We start from the raw sequence: 20,272 nt of genomic DNA, 5'->3' as shown, positions 1-20,272 counted from the left end.
TATATGTTGACTTGACAATTGCAATTTTGTGAAAGTCAAGGTTCAAAAAGTATCCAATACATCGTAAGAAAATAATTTCGCCAATAATTTCTCATCATTATGTTCGAGGGAATATTCTAGAAATAGAAAACGTTGCAATATTCCAGAATGTTAAAGAACGTTAATTTCTTACTGCAGTCATTCATTACTTGGCATCGTCATTACAGAAGGTAGCCTAAATTTTACGCTCTTCAACAATAACTAAAACTGCAGAATTGTCTGAATCAACCAGAAAATATATTATTCAGCTACAATTATTCATCTTGAGGTATCTCAAGGGAGCATACCATATAGTCAGCTACACAGAGATGGTTTGGGATATAGAAAAATATCATCTGTGCTAAATATCCAAACTTCGATAGTTGTGATACTTTTCGGAGGTGAAAATCATTCCGTCTTTCGACTAGCCTGCCTAGTTCAGGGCGTCCTATACAAAAATTTCTGACTGTACAGCTAGGAGTTTAGTTTGAAAAGTACAGAATAATTCTCAAACTGACTCGCTCTGAACTGCAAAAAGAGTTACAATCAAGTGGGAAAAATGTTCGCATGAATACAATTAAGACAGTTCTTCGAGAGAGAGGATTCCGTTCTTGGTCACCAAGAAAAACCCCTCTCTTGAAGGAAATTCACGTAAGAACCGCCAGAAGTTTGCCAAAGAACACGTGAGTAAACTTCCAAGCTTTTGGAATAAAATATTATGGTCAGATGAGACTAAAATTTAGTTGTTTGGACAGAACTGTGTCAGTCGTATTTGGAGACACAAGAACTCTGCGTTTCACCCGAAAATACTGTCCCAACAGTGAAGTTTAAAGGCAGCAGCGTAATGCTTTGGGGTTGTTTCTCCTCTACTGGCCCTGAAGAATTGGAAATCACAGAACGAAGGATGAACTCCGAAATGAATCGGGGCATTCATGAGAGATGTCTCGTGAAGTCAGCCGGAAAAAAATGAACCTTCATCGGGGTTGGATATTTCAACAAGACAATGACCCTAAGCACTCTGCCAGACTTATTTCAGTTGAGTCGTCAGAGGTACCCGAGTGGTGTTTCTTTATGGCATTAGAGCACAACTGTTATATAAATTACATTTCAGGCGCTAAGAATCTATTCATTAAAAAGGTTTTAACTCGTCCCGACCAAGAGACGAATTAGTGGGAATCAAGAAACTTCATAATAGATCATTCACAGCCACGTACTGCTTCAAGGTGCTACACTAATAAATAAATAAAAGCCACTGCTTCAAGGTGCTCCAAACTGCACAGCTACTATCAAAAATAGTTACGAGTTCGTTACTCGGCCACCTAATAACTGACTGCTATTCAAGTTAAACCAACCAATTATAAATGAGAAATCGGCAGCTATACGTTTACTTATGCCGCTACTATGCGCGTTTTGATAGAACGACCCCTGTGCGCGCTTGCGTCACAGACTTCTTTAAAATGCAAGCCTTTAAAAAGAGAGATTACATTAAATTCGGAGAGATTACATTTTACATTAAATATGGAAATACAGAAAAAATTAAATACTTTGAAAAGTGTTATTGGAATGTGCGGGTCTGAATCTTATTTGGAAGCTTCATGGAAGTCTATATATTAATATGAATCAGTTCAGTTTTTAATAATTTTTTTTCAGCTCAATAACTGTAGAAATAAATGAAAGTTCTAAGTTCTTAGTCAAAACTGCCGTGATTATTTGCACAGAAGAGTTTAGGCCAGAAGCTACACGCCTTGACTTACCGAAAGTTACTTGTACCTGTCGAAAAAAGTTCGTATCATCCAAATTGGTTGCTAGCAAGGACACCGCATGCAATACTATAGTTTTTTGGAAGTTTTGTTTACAGTTAAGCTTTATAATATAGCACGTATGATTGCTCTACTCATGTATTCTCTGAACGTCTTCACTGATTTATATTAGTTCTCAATTAGAATTAATAACTCAAGTCTTCTATATATTTGTCCACCTGTGTGTTAGAAACCTAGCCACACAAATATATAGCCACTGAGAAAAAATTAGGCATGTTTCCAATATGATTATATATCGTGTCCGATTATTAATTGCTGAGAATTTTATTATCAATGCTGGAATTCGGTTACATCAATAAATTAAGAGAGGAGAGTTAGATTTAGAATGAAAAATATGATATCTACTTTGGTTAATGCGAAATTTATTCAAAAATAAAAAGTTCCAAGTTTCCTTAAAATTTAAAGACGAGCGATAGTTCTGTGCTGGATGAGGGATCGATCGGGCGTTTTTTAGATTATTGTGCTTTTGGTTCAAATATTTTCTGGATTCGGGATGACCAGATTCTTGATCAGTACATTCTGTACATGATCTCACTACATGCTGTACCTGATCTCAGTACATACTGTATCTGATCTCAGTACATACTGTACCTGATCTCAGTACATTCTGTACATGATCTCNGTCCGCGCGATCGTTAGGAGCTGTCTCTTATACACATCTAGATGTGTATAAGAGACAGCTCTGTACCTGATCTCAGTACATTCTGTACCTGATCTCAGTACATTCTGTACCTGATCTCAGTACATACTGTACCTGATCTCAGTACATTCTGTACCTGATCTCTGTTGGAATGTTTAAAATTCCATAAATTATCTACGGTTTTAATCAGGCTAACCTATCGATAGTTAAGGTAAGGGCTTCATTTAGATAGTTCAATCTAAGATAAAAGTCAGAAGCACTGAAAACAATCCATAAGAACTCAAGAAGAGGGGGTGGTTCTCGCATAACTAACTTCGTTTAATTGATCCAGCTATTGGAACTTGCACTGGACAATGCTCTTTATTTTCGTTCAAAATTATCCAAATAATTTTAAATTTAGTTTTCTTTTCTAAATTGTTTTTAGGAGCATTTCCTAGACCACTCGGCAACAAACTCAATATTTCATGGAATTCATTCCAAATAATATTAGTGGAAGATACCGACCGCAAGGTTGCATTTGACCGATGCTTGGCATGCTGGCGGCAAACTTGTTGGTGCGTGTGACGTCCGACTGCTGACGTCACAACCGCGTCATCGCTTCAGGTGCCAGCTAGCATTTAAATACATTTTTCAGGTGTAAAGCACAAGCTTCTTGATATTTCCAGATGCTGGTTCACTCGCTTCTGCGCTCAAAATTATCTTTGAACTTATATTTAAGTTGAATACGCCGTATTAAAGTAACCTCAAGTTAATTAGTCAAGCTATCGTAATGGATCTAATTTATATTGTGCACTTATTTTTTATGTTAAACATTGTGGTGAAGATTAAGAATTTAAATTTTAACAAATATTCGAAAATGCATAGTTAGACATTTAAAAATTATAACGGTATAATCTTTGCTCATTTAGTGTAATAAATTTCTTACTTATATTGGACCACGTATATTAGAATCGAGATTATTATTAAGCCAACTTGAGGACTTTGATGCAGACTAAATGAAATAATTTCATCTCACAACAAACCTAATATACTCGTCTTCGTCTATGTATGTGAACTGAGCGCGCTCGCTAGGTAGCTCGTGAAGGGAGAGTTTAATTGCTCGTCTAACACCAACCCCGCCCCTCCCTCGACGCCGCAGAACTATAAGATGAGAGAGAGGTTGCGTCACGAGTTCAGTTGCGGCGTTAGCGTCAAGTGAGTGGGTTGTAGCAGCTAGCATAGGGAGTGATATTCTGACTTGGCTGTGAGTGCCAGTGAGGGGAGACTATTTTGATCTTCCGAGTGATCTCGCTGTTCTATTCACCGACATCCTGGAGGACGTGCGTTACGGAGCCGGGGCATCGCCCTGCAATGCAATGGAAGCTCCTCATCTATACGACTCAGCTGAGTATAAGAAAATGACAGCGGCAGGCCTGAAAATAAAGGGATCGTTGTCACTGTTTTCGGACGAGTACGGAGATTTGAGCGAATTTAACACATCCGAGATCTCTTTAAATCTCAATAACCTCATCGATGATACCAATTTCAGTGATGCTCATTTTAACGAAGGCCTGATCAGTGATTTACAAAGTCTAAATGTTGATAAAGGTGCATCACCTGTAGGCCAGCAGTTGAACAACAATGGATTAAATCAGATGGCACCCAGAGGATTGTCGGCGAACCCAATTAACGGCAACGTCAACATGCACCCAAATATGTACAATAATACATACTTGCCTCAACCCATCCACAACCCCAATCAGTACGAGCGCCACTATCACCAAGACCAAAGAAATATTAAGGAAGAGCCTCGTGACCAGACGGCGCAGGACTACGCTGCCTGCGCTCGTGTCGCCTATGCCAACAATAACGGCTACGGTGGGGGACTAGTTCCTTACGCGCCCATGACGCCCGTCACGTTGCCAGGCCCTGATCTCCTTAAGTCTCCTCTCAAGTCCCCTGGTTGTCTAAGCTTGTCCAAGAACCTAAAGAAGAACGTCGCGCCTGGCACAGAAGAGTACCGGAGAAGAAGGGAGCGCAATAATATCGCTGTCAGGAAGAGCAGAGAGAAAGCTAAAGCACGATCACGGGACACGGAGGAGAGAGTAAAGGTGAGCCCGTTCGTTTATTTTGTAGTTTTTTCATCTTAATATTTATTTATTTTTATCTTAATATTATTCTCCACTATACTAATCTCAGTACTGATTATTAATTCCTGTTATCTCATATTATTATTATAGTTAAGGTGCGCAAACTCTTTTTAAACCCTAGCCTGTGATTTCATCATTTAGTAGAACTTTTACAATCATGTGCAGTATGGCGATCATGGTCATAATTCAAGCCTTAAATAAAGGACTCCGACGATTATTTAATCTATTAACACTCAAAAATTTTTCCAAACACCGGTTGTCAGTGTTGTCCGCATGGGAGGTGTCCATTGAATTGCATGCAACATAAGACTTTTGTGGCTCCTCGCTGCCGCTTCATGTCACTCCGACGATCGGTTGACAGGCCTCTCACGTCATGACGGGCTGCTCGAATATTTTTTGTCTATCTCGTTTGATTTTCTTCGTATCGCAAAACTGTATGGATCAAATTTCAATTCTTTTTGGGGGGCAACTTTGTTTGACGTCATTGTTATTAATATTCTGCTTTCTCTCCCTCGACAAAGCCAAGTCCACTTCTGATTATCGGGAGGGGGAGGGTGATCTTTAAATTTGTTAAGTTCATACGATCTCAAGTTCTTTCGAAGCAAAGGAACTCTAGTTCAGGCACGTCAGTGCCTTGTTTTTTCTGCATATTATCCAATCTGATTAGTTTTTTAGTGAAGTCAACGTGAACAATGTTTCAATAGTTTCGGTCACGGGAGAGCGTACGTGAGTCAAAATCTTTTTGGATCTCGAGTAGCACGTTTTGGGTGTGCAGTGTATAGACGGTGGTGCCGCCATGACTGTGCAGCTTGCGACACGGAGAGTGAGAGTGGTGCTGGCACGACGGGAAGAGTGGTCACGTGAAAGTGTTCCACTTTGTTAGCTGACGGAAGTACACACTTTCCGCTCACGAGCGCCGCAGTGTAACCAACCATCCGCTGCTGTAATGGACCGCTACTATCCTCTTGATGAGCTATGCGGCACTCGCGTATTCAATGGGAAGATTGTCTCATGATTTGAATTGTAATAATATTCAAATCTTAATGTCTCTGACTTGGTTACAAGTGGTGCGTATCTTCCGATTCAAAATTAAAATAATGAGCTCATTGAGTGGGAATGGGAAATGTTGTTCTATCCATTGATTTATTCAAGCCTTTTCCTTGTCATGTCACTTAAAGAATTAAAGAAAGTACCTGAAAACGTTCTAAAAATCGTCCTATATTTTTGGGTATCTGCTTTATTCTGTTTTACTATACCACATTATTCTAACGAGAGTTTGTACGTTATTTGATTGCGATTGAACCCTCTTCATTTTCATTGAATTTTTCCTGTATGGTCATTTGAAACGAACCGCGACTGCGAAATAAGCGTTAAAGGAAATTTGTTATGCATCCTCCTGTCACAAAGCAATTTTCTGATCACACTCCATAACTGGTGAGCTGATGATAACATTTTCCACTGATCTAGCCACTTTTTCCCAGCCACATTGTACGTGTTATTAACCAGGAAGCGCGGTGTTCGTGCTCGTTTTTCTGCTTGAACTCTATTCTATAGACCTGTTTTAAATGCCACGTCATCGGTCAGTTTTCTGCAATGATGTTATTAGAATGGCCGACGTGGCCGACGTCGAGCTTCATGCTTCGAGTTCAGTGACCTAACGTCCGCGCGATCGTTAGGAGTTCGTTCACCTCCCAGATGCAATGTTGCAACGGCCACCTGAAGCATTCACGTTCGGCGTCGCCACTACAAAGATTGCCATCTTTTTTGCGCTCTCTTCTAATTTTTACGTTTTATTTCAATTCCGTGAGAGCTTTCCTCCATTCTGTTCCGTAGTTTATGGTTCGTCTTCTGTTCCGTAGCCAATATACCATAGGCAGTTATTAGGCGAAGTTATTCTCCATTCAATCTATTTGATTTCACGACGCCGATAAAAACTTTATGTCGCTGATAAGATCAGGTCATATCTTATGTAATTTACGTGATAACATCTCTAATGCTTAAGATATCTGATCGCAGTTGACAGCTCCATTCACGAAAACATCATTTATTTCCCTCATTCATTGAGGAGGTAGCCCATAATTTCAAACTTATGAATAGTACTTAATAATAATAGTTGTTACTTGCTGCAATACTGCAAACTGTTATTCTACCTCACCTGCCGTGAAGTTGAGTTTGGTTTGATCATTTATCATGTGTAATCCAATGACGCTGCAATGTATAATTTCTGACAAAATTTTTATTGCATTTTACTCTGTTCGTAGTGGCAAACTAGATTTACGACTCACGAAAAATATATGTCTCACTAAGTCTTCCACCGTTTTGATCAATAATTTTCCATTCCAAAAAGTTACAAGTAATTACTTTGATTGATATTTTGTGCGTTGTTTACTCATTGTTGATTAACTACGAACATTGCCGGATTTTATTTGTGTTGATGCCTCCTTGTGTTGCTTTGAACGTCTTACTGAAAATAAATTTCTTTTCATTACCCAGGCACTGAGTCGAGAGAACGAGAAGTTACATCGGAAGTGTGAGCTGCTGTCAAAGGAGGTGACAGTTCTTCACTCAGTCTTCTCACAATATCTGCCTGAACACGTGCACAGAGAAGTACGCAAACAAATGGACTCCTTCCAACAGGAACACCAGAACTTACTTACCATGTGAAACTCTTCCCCCCCGCCTCACGTGATGGATAAGGCGGGTGGGATGATACAATCGCTCACTCCATCACCTTCTCATGAAAATAATCCTCTCCTTGATAATTATAACGCACCTCCTCAAGCTCATTCTGAAATGGATGACATGTACGACTCGTCATCCGATATGAACAACCCTGAAGTCCTAAGTCCTGAAGAGCGCCTCCCATATTCCGCTGGCGGATGGGTAGAGCCGGGACCAAGTTTGGCAAATGTCGGAGCTAATCAGTATGATCCTAATTTGAGCTGCAGTTCAGATCTGCCTTTTATTGGCTATAATCATTCAAATTCAGCTCATTCTCCTTACAATCCTGGGGCTGGTCTCCACAATAGTGGCGTTGCTTGGCACATTCCTAAGCCCACTTCGCACCCCTTTAAATTTTAATGTTTGTTAGTTCAATCGCCCCTTGACCTCACATTTCACTCAAATACGATTTTATTCTTTAAGAGTTTGTATTCGTGGCACCAGATACATCTTGAACGTGATCACTGGAACCAAATAGTAACAATTTTACTTAATTTACCGTGAATCTTTCATCTCGCTTGCTCTATGTTGTAATGGTCTATAAATGATCTCATTGAAAGTGATCATTCATTTATCAGCTTTGACCCTTTCTTTTCATTCCATTTCTCCTTGTAATAAATAATACGGAAAATAAAACTTCCTAGCAGGAATACTCTTCTTTAAATTCGCTCATGTTCGTTATTTTCCTACATCACTCATTTAATTGTACTGATATTATTTTAATCGAAGGTCTCATCGTTAGTGCGAGTCAATCATTCGCCGCAAGTAAGACCTCGATGTCAGCCGTCGCTCCAGTCATAGTTTCAGGTCTGATAAGAGTTTCAAGGAATCAACGTCCATTTATTTATTTCAAATCATTTAGTTTTGTAGAATTTGGATCTTTAAATTCCTCGCTTGAGTTGTTTACATAAAGAGGTATCCTCGTACAACTTATGACTTCTTGTGCAAAGTCAAGCAAATCACTGGTTTACTCTACTCATTATATGCTTTGGTTACCGTAGAATATATTTGTATTTCGAGGCTTCTCTCCCCTTTAGCTGCTTTATATCATTTCCAAAATCTCGGGGCTTGGTAAATCGGGGCGTCATTGTCTAGATAATTAAATCCATTACTTTAACGCTGCTAAATTATTCTCGTAATTTTTCCATAACATCCAAATCGAAGACTATGTCTTAGCGAAAAATTACCTGTTAAATTAAGCAAGTTTACTGATTTTAATAAAATGTTATTGTATCCACTTCTGTACTTTATGTTTTATTTTATTTATTAAGGATCTCGTGTTGAAAAGTAGCTTCCCTACTTGGTATAGCGCAGCGACCTCTAGTTTCCAATGACTGGCTGCTAAACACAAGTATTGTCGCCTTATTGCTTATGGCCGCGTGAAAAATAACGCTTAAAGCAGCTCCATGCCAAGCGCATAAAGTAATCACGAGGAATAATTCCAGCCTTCATTATAGATTAAGAACGTCTTTTATGAAGGCTCGCGTTCTAGGCGAAGTAGGCCTCGTGATGCCTGTTAAATTTTGTTCTGAGGGCTGTGCAGGCTTCTTTTGTTGTAGATGTAATTATGGTTGTGTGTACATTGTGCTCAGAAAACTATTTTGTTCTATTTTACGATGCGTTAAGAATTTACACATAATTCAATGCTTCTGAATTATAAAAGTTAAAGTTCCACATTTATTTGAATTTTTAATAACTCTTTTGCCTTATTTGCGGATGAAGGGTTTTAATTGTGACTTGCAGCTTCTGAGAGCAGCTTGGGATCGTGTTTGACAAATTGAAAGTGATGATTTTATGTATATTATTTCACTATTATTTGTTTTATTTGTGACTTTTCATCTTGAACTTCGGTCATAAGAACATGTGCACAGTCTTCATAGTTCTTTCAGAAGTGCTCTACCAAACGAAGTGACGTAGAACGCTATTTATATACCTCCTGACTTTGTACATAATGCCTCGGTAGCTCTTCTTTTTAATTAAATATTGAACTTTTTTTAAGTAGAGATATTTTGCTAGAATATTATTACGTTGGTCGATATTTGGAACAGCATTCACGGTTAGAATCATAGACGGAATCATTAAATGTGGTGCCCCGTACCTGATAGGCTTTTATTGGAACATTTTCTTATTTTCCTGCTTGAAGAATGTTGAATTAAATTTTAACAACAACATATCTAAAAATTTTTGCCTCATTCTTCGAATCCTGAATGTAATTTTGATGTCTTCCGATGATAACAAATGTGAACATAGCCAGGACGGCTGGCGCCTACAATAATAATGTGTACAGGTGCCGTTTTAGTTGTTAATCTCATTGCACTTTATTATAGATTTGCTAGGTTAATTATTAATTAATTAATTTCTTAATTAATTAATAACTAACCTAGTTAATTACTCTAGGGTAACTGTAATTCGTGCTTATTTGTACTGACTCGCAGACGGGTTAGCAAAATCATTGTATTAAAGCGCCCAATTTCGGATGCGTTTGTTGCATGCTACGTTCAAACTACGATTAAAAGGCGGTAAATGAAGATAATATTATCTCTGAGACTTTTTTAATAAAATTTATTGAAAAAGTTCCAGAGATGATCACTGAAGAACAAATGTATTATTATTTCTACTTTAAAATGCCGCATTGCACTTAAGCTTTACGATCTTACCACCTTCTCATTCTCTTTCTCTCACAAGAGAAACTCGAATGGACGTAAAATTTTATTATGAAATAACCAATGGAATAACTAAGATCTAATGCATATTTAATTATATTGTAGTTTGGCCTGGAGGTCACTTCTAAGATACGTACAGAAGGATGCGTCAAAGAGATGTCATCAGAAATATATTCCTACTACATGAGCGCAACGATAACACCTCCAGATTGTGCGCCAAAGCTGTTGTTCTGTACAAATGTGTTATGTCCCAATGTTACAATGGCCTTAGCAAGATTCCATTTTATTATTATCGTCTGTTATAAAATCAAAGTAATTTTTGTACTGATGTTTACCAAGAGTAGGCATAAATATGTTATGATCTACACTTGTTTGCATTCAACCTTATCAACGAGCTGCTACAATGACCCTAAATCGTCGTACGAAGAACCACGTAACTATTTTAAAGTTGTACACCCATTCCGTGGTGTGTTCCAAGTTGGTTGATGAAAAGTCAGTAAACCTAAATTTAAAAGTACTATGAACTATTTCTTTATCAAGAACAGACAGCTAGACGTTGAGTTTTCGTGGGTTAGTGCCACTAATGCATGTTAAACTCAAATCATTAATATTCAAATTATTAGCAAACAGATTTTGAAAAATTTTCATTCAGGATCAAGAGACATTAGAGTATTGCCAAATAAATTAGTTCCCTATATATAGTTCCTGTCAGTCTTGCTCCAAAAATTTTTCGCACCTCTTGGTCTGGTGTGGAGAGCGCCCATAGAAACGGGCTAGTTAATTTAAAGCTCATATTCATATCTGTTAGTAATTTTGCTGGAATGTCGCCAAGTGCCTGCAGGCACGACGATTACATTACATAAAGACTAAGAACAAGAGCGTAATAGTATATATATATAGTGTAGATTTTTATTCAAATCTCACGTTATTTGATTTTAACGTCGTACATTATTCCATTGACGGCACGCAGGCTCACTTATAGTATTGGATTAAATCTGGGCTCGGAATACTTATGCTCTCGTGGGTTGTGTTAATTGATGATAAAGACCCGTCATTGGCGATCGTCACGAGCTGAGACGGAGAAATTGCTTGCTATGTTCCCTCCAGCATCAGATAAACTTTGAAGTCCTTCAAAAAATTGTAGCGAAAAATAGAAGTACGAGTGTACTTCATTTGTCATTACAAACGCGTACGAGCTATTCAGTCGGAGATGTGCGTGATCTTACTCAGAATGTCGGTAGGATACGCAAGAATTTCCTGCTGCTTGTTGGAAGATGAAAAGTTGATCGGGCGGAAGGATACGACAGTTGGAAGGTGGATGCGTTGGTCCCAAGGTCGCTACGCGTCTCCGGCGTGCACGTGCTCAGCAGCGGCTTGAATTTCCCGCCTACTTTTATTGAAGGCTGCCAGTCACAATGCAGAAGTTCTCAAGACTTTTTCACATTGTTACTCTGTTTAACATGCCACCATGAACACGATAGCCCGTTAAAAATAAGTACTTTATATGGATAGAAAACACTCGCATACCTCACTAATATCTAAAAAATGGATAAATTAGCGCAGGAGTAATTCTCTTGGGTAATAAATTACTCCAGCGTCCAGGTGTAAGTCTCTGAAGTAATAAGCTACCCCCAAGCGATAATTTACTCCAGTTTCAGAAGCATTGCCGTCCCCAAGAGGATGCAGTATCAGCGGCAGCTGCTCAACGCGTAGGACAATTTAAGGCGTTATGAATTTCTTTTCGTATTGTCACGAGATACGAGAATTTCGTATAATTTTTTCGTATTATTACAGACGTGATATTCGTCCACAGCAATTCGGTCTGGATTAAACTTCTGCGAGGATCTGATAACTCACGCCAACCTTTCGATATTCATGGCATTTATTTAAAATATATTGAATTGCCATTTATTCGGTTCATCGAGTCTGCGTTTCTTAACTTGAATGTCGTCAAGGTTTTTGATTGAAGCCAACTCGGTTGGCATCTGTGCTTGTATTGGGGCAGGTAATTACATTACATGTCCGACAAAATTATGGCATTCAAACATCAACAAAAAGTATCGCAAGTTTTAAATTGCGAAGTAATATTTCGATTACTTTCTGTTATGTGGCCACAACTTACCTCGTCCATAACTAAGGGGCACAAACTTAGGCACATGCGTCGTTTGCCCACGAAGCATCGGGCGTGCGAAGCGGCCTTACAGTGGGTGCAAAAAATATCTGACACCAAGGAAAAACTTTATTTATTCAATGCTTATTCAATAAAATGACATAAACAAACACTATTCTACTGTAAATTTACATGGGAAATACAAATATCATGTCAAAACAACAATATCATTATATGTTGACTTGGCAATTGCAATTTTGTAAAAAGTCAAGGTCCAAAAAGTATGCAATACATCGTGAAAAAATAATTTGATTCGCCAATAATTTCTCATCCATTATGTTCGGGGGAATATTCTAGAATTAGAAAACGTTGGAATATTCTAGAATGGTATAGAACGTCGTAGACATCTCTCTTCCTGCAGTAATTCATTGCTTGGCATCATCATTAGAAGGTGGCCTAATTTTACGCTCTTCAACAATGCCTAAAACTGCTGAATTGTATGAATCAAATTGAAAATCAATAATTCAGTTACACAGATATGGTTTGGGATATAGCAAAATTTTTCTATATTAAATATCCCAATATCGTCAGTTGGTGATACTGTTCGGATGTGGAACTCTTTCCAACTTTCGACTAGTCTGCCTCGCTCGTCTAACAAAAATTTCTGACCGTACAGCTAGGAGTTTAGTTCGGAAAGTACAGGATAATCCTCGACTGACTCACTCTGAACTGCAAAAAGACTCGCAATCAAATGGGATGAATGTTTACAAGAATATAATTAGAACAGTTCTTCGAGAGAGAGGATTCCACTTTCGGTCATCAAGAAAAACTCTTTCTTGAAGGAAATTCACGTAAGGACCGCCGGAACTTTGCTAAAAATTCGTGAGTAAACCTCTAAGCTTCTGAGATAAAATATTATGGTCATATGAGACTAAAATTAATTTGTTTGATCGGAACTGTGTAAGTCGTGTTCGGAGACAGAAGAACTCTGCGTTTCACCCGAAGAATACCGTCCCAACAGTGAAGTTTGGAGGTGGCAGCATAATGCTTTGGGGTTGTTTCTCTTCCACAGGCCCAGCGATGTTTCTCTTCTGTAGGCCCTGGAGAATTGGAAATCATAGAAGGAAGGATGAACTCTGAAATGCATCGGGGCATTCTTGAGAGATGTCTCGTGAAGTCAGCCGAAAAATTGAATCTGCCTCGGGGTTGGTTATATTCCAACAAGACAATGACCCTAAGCAAACGACTAGGTGCTTAGGTCTCTTTCTTGGTTTTAGGAGAGGGACATTGAGTTATTGAAATGGCCAAGCCAATCAACTGACCTCAATCCGATTGTAAATCTGTGGCGGGAATTTAAATTGAGGGTACAGGAGAGAGGTCCAAGAAATCTTATCCAATTGGAAGAAATATGAAAGGAAGAGTGGGCTAAAATTTCAATTAGTATACGTCTTAATCTTGTAAACAAGTATTCTAATTGGTTAGAAGCAGTGTTGGTTGCTAAAGGTCACATGAAGAAGTACTGAGTAAAATTGTTTACTATGTGTAGGATACTTTTTGAACCTTGACTTTTACAAAATTGCAATTATCAAGTTGATCTTTGATGATATTGTTGTTTTGATATGATATTTGTATATCCCAGGTAAAAATTTATATTAGAATAGTCTTTGTTTATGTTATTTTGTTGAATAAGCTCTAATTAAATAAAGTTTTTGGAAGAGTGGGCTAAAATTCCAATTAGTACACGTGTTAATCTTGTGAACACAAGTACTCAGATCAGTTAAAAGCAGTTTTGGTTGCTAAAAGTCTCATGAAGAAGTACTGAGTAAATTTGTTTACTATGTGTTGGATACTTTTTGAACCTTGACTTTTACAAAATTGAAATTATCAAGTTGACCTTTGATGATATTGTTGTTTGAAATTATATTTGTATTCCCAGGTAAACTTATATTTGAAAAGTCTTTGTTTATGTTATTTTCTTGAAGAAGTTCTAACTAAATAAAGTTTTTCCTCTGTGTAGGAGACTTTTTGCACCCATTGCATATACATCCTCTAGTCTAGAACACTGCACGGCGTTTGCTGTCGTGGTCTGAACGTGGTGCGTGCCAAGCACTCAACGAACAAATCTCACAACATCAAATTTATTCTAAAATCATTAAACAGATTTATTCTAAAAAGTTTCAATCGGATTCTTCTGTGTTATCAGAAGGCACGTTCTTTTATGCCCGTTGCTCGACGCACGTTGCCCGACAACTTAGGTGCACGCTATAGCAGCTTCAAGATAAAACTTTATACATTAAACTCTTGTTCGCATTCAATTTTCGGACGTTTTTTCTGGTATTTTCGATTAGAAAGGCAGGTTCCTAGGTAAAAGTAAAAATTTATTTTCGTTTCTTAGTAATACCTAACGTTTTGGTCGATTAATGACTACAGGTATTCATTAATCGACTACAGTCGATTAATGTTATGTTAGTCGAGTTATGACTACAGGTAGTCATTAATCGACCTGTGTTAAGTTTCCAGGGTGAGGCATAAAAGCCCAGGCATTTTTAAGAGTCATATATATATGAAGGTAGCTAATGAAAGAAAAATACACTTGAATTTATGATATTTAATTAAAAAATATAATTCAGTACTCACTGCAGTGAGTGACAGAGAGCGCATTTTCTCGTCGACGAAAACGTGGTCACGGACGGAAGGACGAACAGACGGACGGACATGACGAGCACAATAGCGCCTTTTTACCAAAAGGAGACTTTGACGACTGTTTTTGGCTGTCAACGCGTCACTACCACAGAATTGTTGTTCTCACCATGTTCGATGCACATTCATCCAATCCACGATAATAGGTATAAAACATGAAAGGATGTACACAATCCATACACATACAGCAAATACAACCCACACAGAGAAACTTGAAACTGAGCGAGTTCTTTATTTGTCCATTGTTCACCACCTACACCACGGATCTGATCTTGTTAGCTCCAAAACACGGATGGGCAGTTCCTTAGTGTATGATTTGAGATTAGCTCACAGATAATAAATAACTATTAAATTTTGATTATCCGGAAAAAGATTGACACTTGTTTAGTGAGATTGAGATTGAACTGTTCATTGAACCACACCCTGTGACCTCCAGTGAGTAGCTTAGAAAAAGCCGCCACAGGAGCGAGGAAACTCGTTACTTTGAAGTTATGTTCGGCGGCTGCCTCTTATATGACCTGTGCTCCCTAATTTGCTTCAACATCTGAAGTAAGTTCTGGTCGTCTGATCCATCAATGAGCGTTCACAGGGAGCTTAAGATATCAGGGATTCAATCTCTGCATGGTTGCCAACTTTACTCGGGTCAAACTAATAAGATATGCATACCTTGCTTGACCGTTCACTAACATCTATAGAGGAGAAAATATCACGCAATCTGTGCTTTTACGATCGTTCGCCCAACAATTAAGATTAATAAGAATCACAGTACCAGTAATTATGGATCGCGATCTCCTGTGCAGTAAACCATAGAATATTGCCCACACTTCAAGCACTTCCTTCCATAGCTGCAGTCCAGCGCCCATGCATGCGATCTCTCCGCCCCACGCAGCGACACAAAACGCAACAAAAACGCTTGGAAATAACTTAACGTACATTTTCGAGGGGTAATTTCACTCGGGGATGCCATTAAATGCGACGTTTTTACGATTACCGCCGAAATGTGAGGTCAGCGAGCAGTGGAACTATCGGCACAGCGTCTTCCTGAGGGCGCGTGGCAGTCGACGCTCGTTTGACGTACTATTTCTGCGCCTGCATTGCGCCCTCTCATGGCCGACCCTCAAGCTGCATTGTGCCCTCTCATGGCCGACCCTCGAGCTGCATTGTGCCCTCTCATGGCCAACCCTCGAGCTGCATTGTGCTCTCACATGGCCGACCCTCGAGCTGCATTGTGCTCTCTCATGGCCAACCCTCGAGCTGCATTGTGCTCTCACATGGTCGACCCTCGAGCTGCATTGTGCCCTCTCATGGCCGGTGTTTTCGAGTTTTGTTGATTTTTCATCGTAGCAATTTCTCTTTAACGGTTATTTGATTCACCGAATAAGAAAATAAATCATAACTTATGTACATGAATCGCAGAATAGACCGTAACCTGAGATTCTTTCTACACTGCCATCAATCGTTCTATACAAGATTGATTTAACCAATTAATATCAGTCATTCTATAATGCCGAAAATAACACGTAAGTACCAGTATATTACTGTATTGTAGTGCCACAGTAAGAACTCCGTGAAGCTTCCACTTCCACCGGCTGTTACTGCTCGTCTACATTCACGCCGTAAACTTTCAGTGGTAATTGTTGCGCTTCTATTGTACAACAATGAGTTAATTCTCGAAATAAAGATTCTCATAATAAGTAACTGGATATCAGCAATTATTCTGAGGAAACTTTATTGCTTTGCTAACGCCTAAACAATCTGTCAACTTCAGGTTACATTCAAAGTGGATTGATTTTATTAAGTGCCCAAAAGTAACTTAGGTCGAGCTTGCACAGAAATTTTCTTATTCAATAATAATTAAACGGTAATTCAGTCAGGCGAACTTTTCGAGATATCACCTTATATTTTTTTAACTACAATTATAGAATTGTCTAAAACTTGAATTAGAACACGTGCTTGTTTTTTAGGTAAACCTTCTGGGAGATTATCTTTTTTGCAAGCGGCTTGGCAGGGAAGGCCTTGTGCCATAATTTTAGCCTTGAAATGATAGGATCGGAAGTAGTTTTCAGACCAGACACGAGGCTCTCAGAGGACGTTATTAAGCTGAACATTTCTGCCTTATGCCCACACGTGCACACGTCAAATCTCTGGTGTACGAGACAGCATATACTAGTACATACAGAGGAGCTTAAATTTCCAAACAAACATTTATATCTCCTTAAATTCAGCCAAAAAAGAGAATTCTGAATAAATTTTGGCCCATAAATGAAGAATATCTCGAGTTGACCTCGCCCACGCTGGGTCGCATAATAATGCACCAGCTGTTTTGCCTGGCCCAATGTTTAGTATATTTGACGAGCCCCGAGCTTGGCATCATATGCATTGAAGGTTTAAAGCAAACAGGAAGCAAGCATACCATAAGACATGCAGCAACGAAACTCATGTGTATCCGACCAATTTAATAGCAACCAACCTCACGATCAGCATGAGCAACTTAGTCTCGCGCTCCTATATTGAAGTGCAAAATGGCTCCTAAATAACAATCTATGACCAAAGTTGCTCGTTGCTGTAGATGAAGTACACCTCGCAGGGGGCAGGAAATGCTGTTGGAACAAACGTTCACTTCATGGAGCAAAATCTTCGTATTCGTGGTCGTTTTAGCAGGTGCCTGCTGAGAAGAACGTTGCCAGTTCGTACGTTTATCACCACGCCCCCTGCAGGGAAGAGGAAGAGCATCGCGGGGGAGAATTGTTGTGAGCAGATTGACCTGACACGTCAAGCTGGCCTCATAACCTTGTATTTTAATTATAAAACTTATGCGATGGCTTTGTCTTTCTTAAATGGATGTATGGAGTTACGGATGTTAAATGGATGTGGAGGTAAATTGAAATTGATTAAAGTTAAAATGGATGTGGAGTTATGGAGTTAAAGGATGTTAAATGGAGTTGTATGCTGAACTGCGCGACAAGCATATACATTGCGAATAATGTGCAAAGCCAGCATGCAAATTATGAACTGACTTTGCATGTACCTATGCAGGTTGAATTCTTAATAACTCCAGCATGACACATTCGGTCACCGAATTGAACGGATTTGTTGAAGGGAAACTTCATTCTGAAGAGTTGCCACACTGAATAACTTAAAATGTAAAGAATCCATATAGAATATAAGCCATAGTCTTCTAATGGGATTGTTTTTCAAATTCACTGCATTATCAGTAAAATAAAAATTACAGTCTTTGGTTTCAATCTCATACGTTCACGCAACGCTTATTTGTTGGGAAAATATTTTCTGGGCACTAACTCTATCTTTTCAAACAAGTTGTATAAATTCATCTAATTATTTCAAAAAAATACCCTATCAATGTTGGTCAATTGGTTAACAACGAAATACGATTTGACACTTTGAGTAATGCTCGCTTATCTTCGCTTTAAATATGTTCTGCTAGAAATGTGCAATTATTCGCCGGTTGACAAGTGATTTGAAAAAAAATGCGCTAAAATAGTTTCCTGTGCCTACAGAATCGATACACAAATTGGGCATGTAACATTGGGCATCTAAACATGTGTTACTGAACTTCCTAACAAATTTTCACTTCTCATACAAACTATGCATGCATATATACAAACTATATATGTTGCATATATATAACTATGCATGCATATATATTCTCATACAAACTATATATGTCTCACATATATAAGAACAAATAAATATAATGTTATACCTACTCCGTCCCATAATATGATTTACGCTGAATTCATGCCCTGTAGCCCATGCTGATCTCTATAAAAATTAATGGACGCTTGAAGGATGACCGAGCGATTAGATACCGCCGTCTCTGACCAGCGGCAATAATATTGACTTGACACCAGACCCTGAAAAACTACCCCGAAAAATTAGTAGACAAATAACAAGTCTGCCGACATTTCCCGATGAGGCGACCGTCAATGCAGGCGTTAATGCCCCATTAAAGAATATCATAAAAGTTCGAGCGCGCGTTGCACTGCAGCCGTCAATGCCAGACAGTCCCCGACTGAAGCTGTTACCTTTTTAAGGAAATGCGTAAAACTTCGCCCCAAACACACCTCAACTTTTTCGTCCCGCTTAGTGCAGTGCGGGTGCTTTTTTCTATATCGAAGTTCAAGGTCGTAATATCATCAAGATGAAGAAATGGGCTAGAATAATAGAGTTGATGTAGGAGGAACATAATACACGAAATAGTCACCAGGTAATGACCAGGCTTCGTGTTCTTTTAAAGTATCTGCGATAGGCGCGGTGGTAAAATTTTATTACCACTCCAGTGAAATAATGAGTGTGCCTCTTAGTTGGTACCTTGATATTTCAGCGCTCGTTCTTTCATGGATCAGCTAAGAAAATGTAAATGACGCTTTACGATATGGAGAAATAACCGTACGTCTATCAATATTTGTGATCGAAAATAATTAAACTCTTCCAATTGGTTCAGAGCACTGAATCGTTTTGCTTTTTGCGTTCATCATTAAATTGCTTACAGATTTGTTGGAGCAAGCACCTTAATTCTTTATATGCTTCCGTTTTTAAAATATAAAATCATTAAATTATTTATAAAACAAATACAATATTGAGCTCTAAGTTTATTTTGGATCAAAATTCAATGATTTTAGATTTGCACTCATTATTTTTATTCTTTAATTATTCATACTTAGACTTCTGAACAAAAATTATAGTTGGTGCAATTTTTTACGAAAATTTCTACATAAATTGAACTCAATACATTTTATGCTATATTACGTAGTTTGTGTTGAAATAACTGCAGACGCGGTAAATCTTCTATATGAGGAGCGAGCCGAGGTTAAATGATAGATTCGATGCCAATTAAAAAGGAACGAGATCATCTTAACCAAAGAATGAAAATTTGTGAATATTCAAGAGACGCCTAGACTATCCTGAGAATTTGACACTGGAAAAAGTCACCTAGATAGTCCTGAGACTCGGTGAGTGATGGAGATATGGAGAGACCATCGACTATCCTGAGTCACAGTGTTGGAATTTGGGGGGTGGTTATTACACAGGCATCGTGTGTATCCCCGCGTGACTATATACCACATTTTAAGCTTAATTGTGTCTTCTTCATTTAGGATTCTAATGGTTTAATTGAAGTCTTATACGGAAAACATGGTTCATCTGTCCATTATTATCTACTCTCATGTTGGTGGTAGAAGGTCAAGACGGAGATGCAAATTTAGATCATAGCATTTTAAACTCTAGGTTGGTTTAAGAATAAGTGATGTACCAGTTTCATCCCTTGATCCTTATTACGTCATCGATTGGTATTGAGCTGCGACGAGCGAGCAGGACGCAGGAACGTAGCTTTTATCTTGACAAAATCCCATGAATTACGGTACCTCGAATTTCGGACGTTTTTGTCCACAACAGAAGTAATAATTACCACGCAGCTTCATGTTAAATATAATATTGTAGTTACGCATGAT

The 20,272-nt window shown here is 38.5% G+C and overlaps 1 protein-coding gene across 1 annotated transcript; it reads left to right on the top strand.

The window, feature by feature from the left end:
- The first annotated feature begins 3,665 nt into the window (after positions 1-3,665).
- On the top strand, positions 3,666-10,353 carry LOC108666685 (CCAAT/enhancer-binding protein epsilon). Its single transcript, XM_018153605.2, has 2 exons — positions 3,666-4,568; positions 7,101-10,353. The coding sequence occupies exons 1-2, from the start codon at positions 3,834-3,836 to the stop codon at positions 7,269-7,271; spliced, it is 906 nt and encodes a 301-aa protein (XP_018009094.1). The 5' UTR covers positions 3,666-3,833; the 3' UTR covers positions 7,272-10,353.
- The last annotated feature ends 9,919 nt before the right edge of the window (positions 10,354-20,272 follow it).

This window comes from Hyalella azteca, unplaced genomic scaffold (assembly GCF_000764305.2).
Source record: "Hyalella azteca isolate HAZT.00-mixed unplaced genomic scaffold, Hazt_2.0.2 contig11738, whole genome shotgun sequence".
NCBI lineage: Eukaryota > Metazoa > Arthropoda > Malacostraca > Amphipoda > Hyalellidae > Hyalella > Hyalella azteca.
The sequence above is the reverse complement of the archived record's forward strand: the minus strand, read 5'-3'. Positions and strand labels throughout refer to the sequence as shown.

Bases quoted from the DNA above. Each gene is read 5' to 3' on its own strand.
- LOC108666685 (XM_018153605.2), top strand. From the start codon at position 3,834: ATGGAAGCTCCTCATCTATACGACTCAGCTGAGTATAAGAAAATGACA. The intron at 4,569-7,100 runs GTGAGCCCGTTC...TTCATTACCCAG, and splicing joins ACACGGAGGAGAGAGTAAAG to GCACTGAGTCGAGAGAACGA.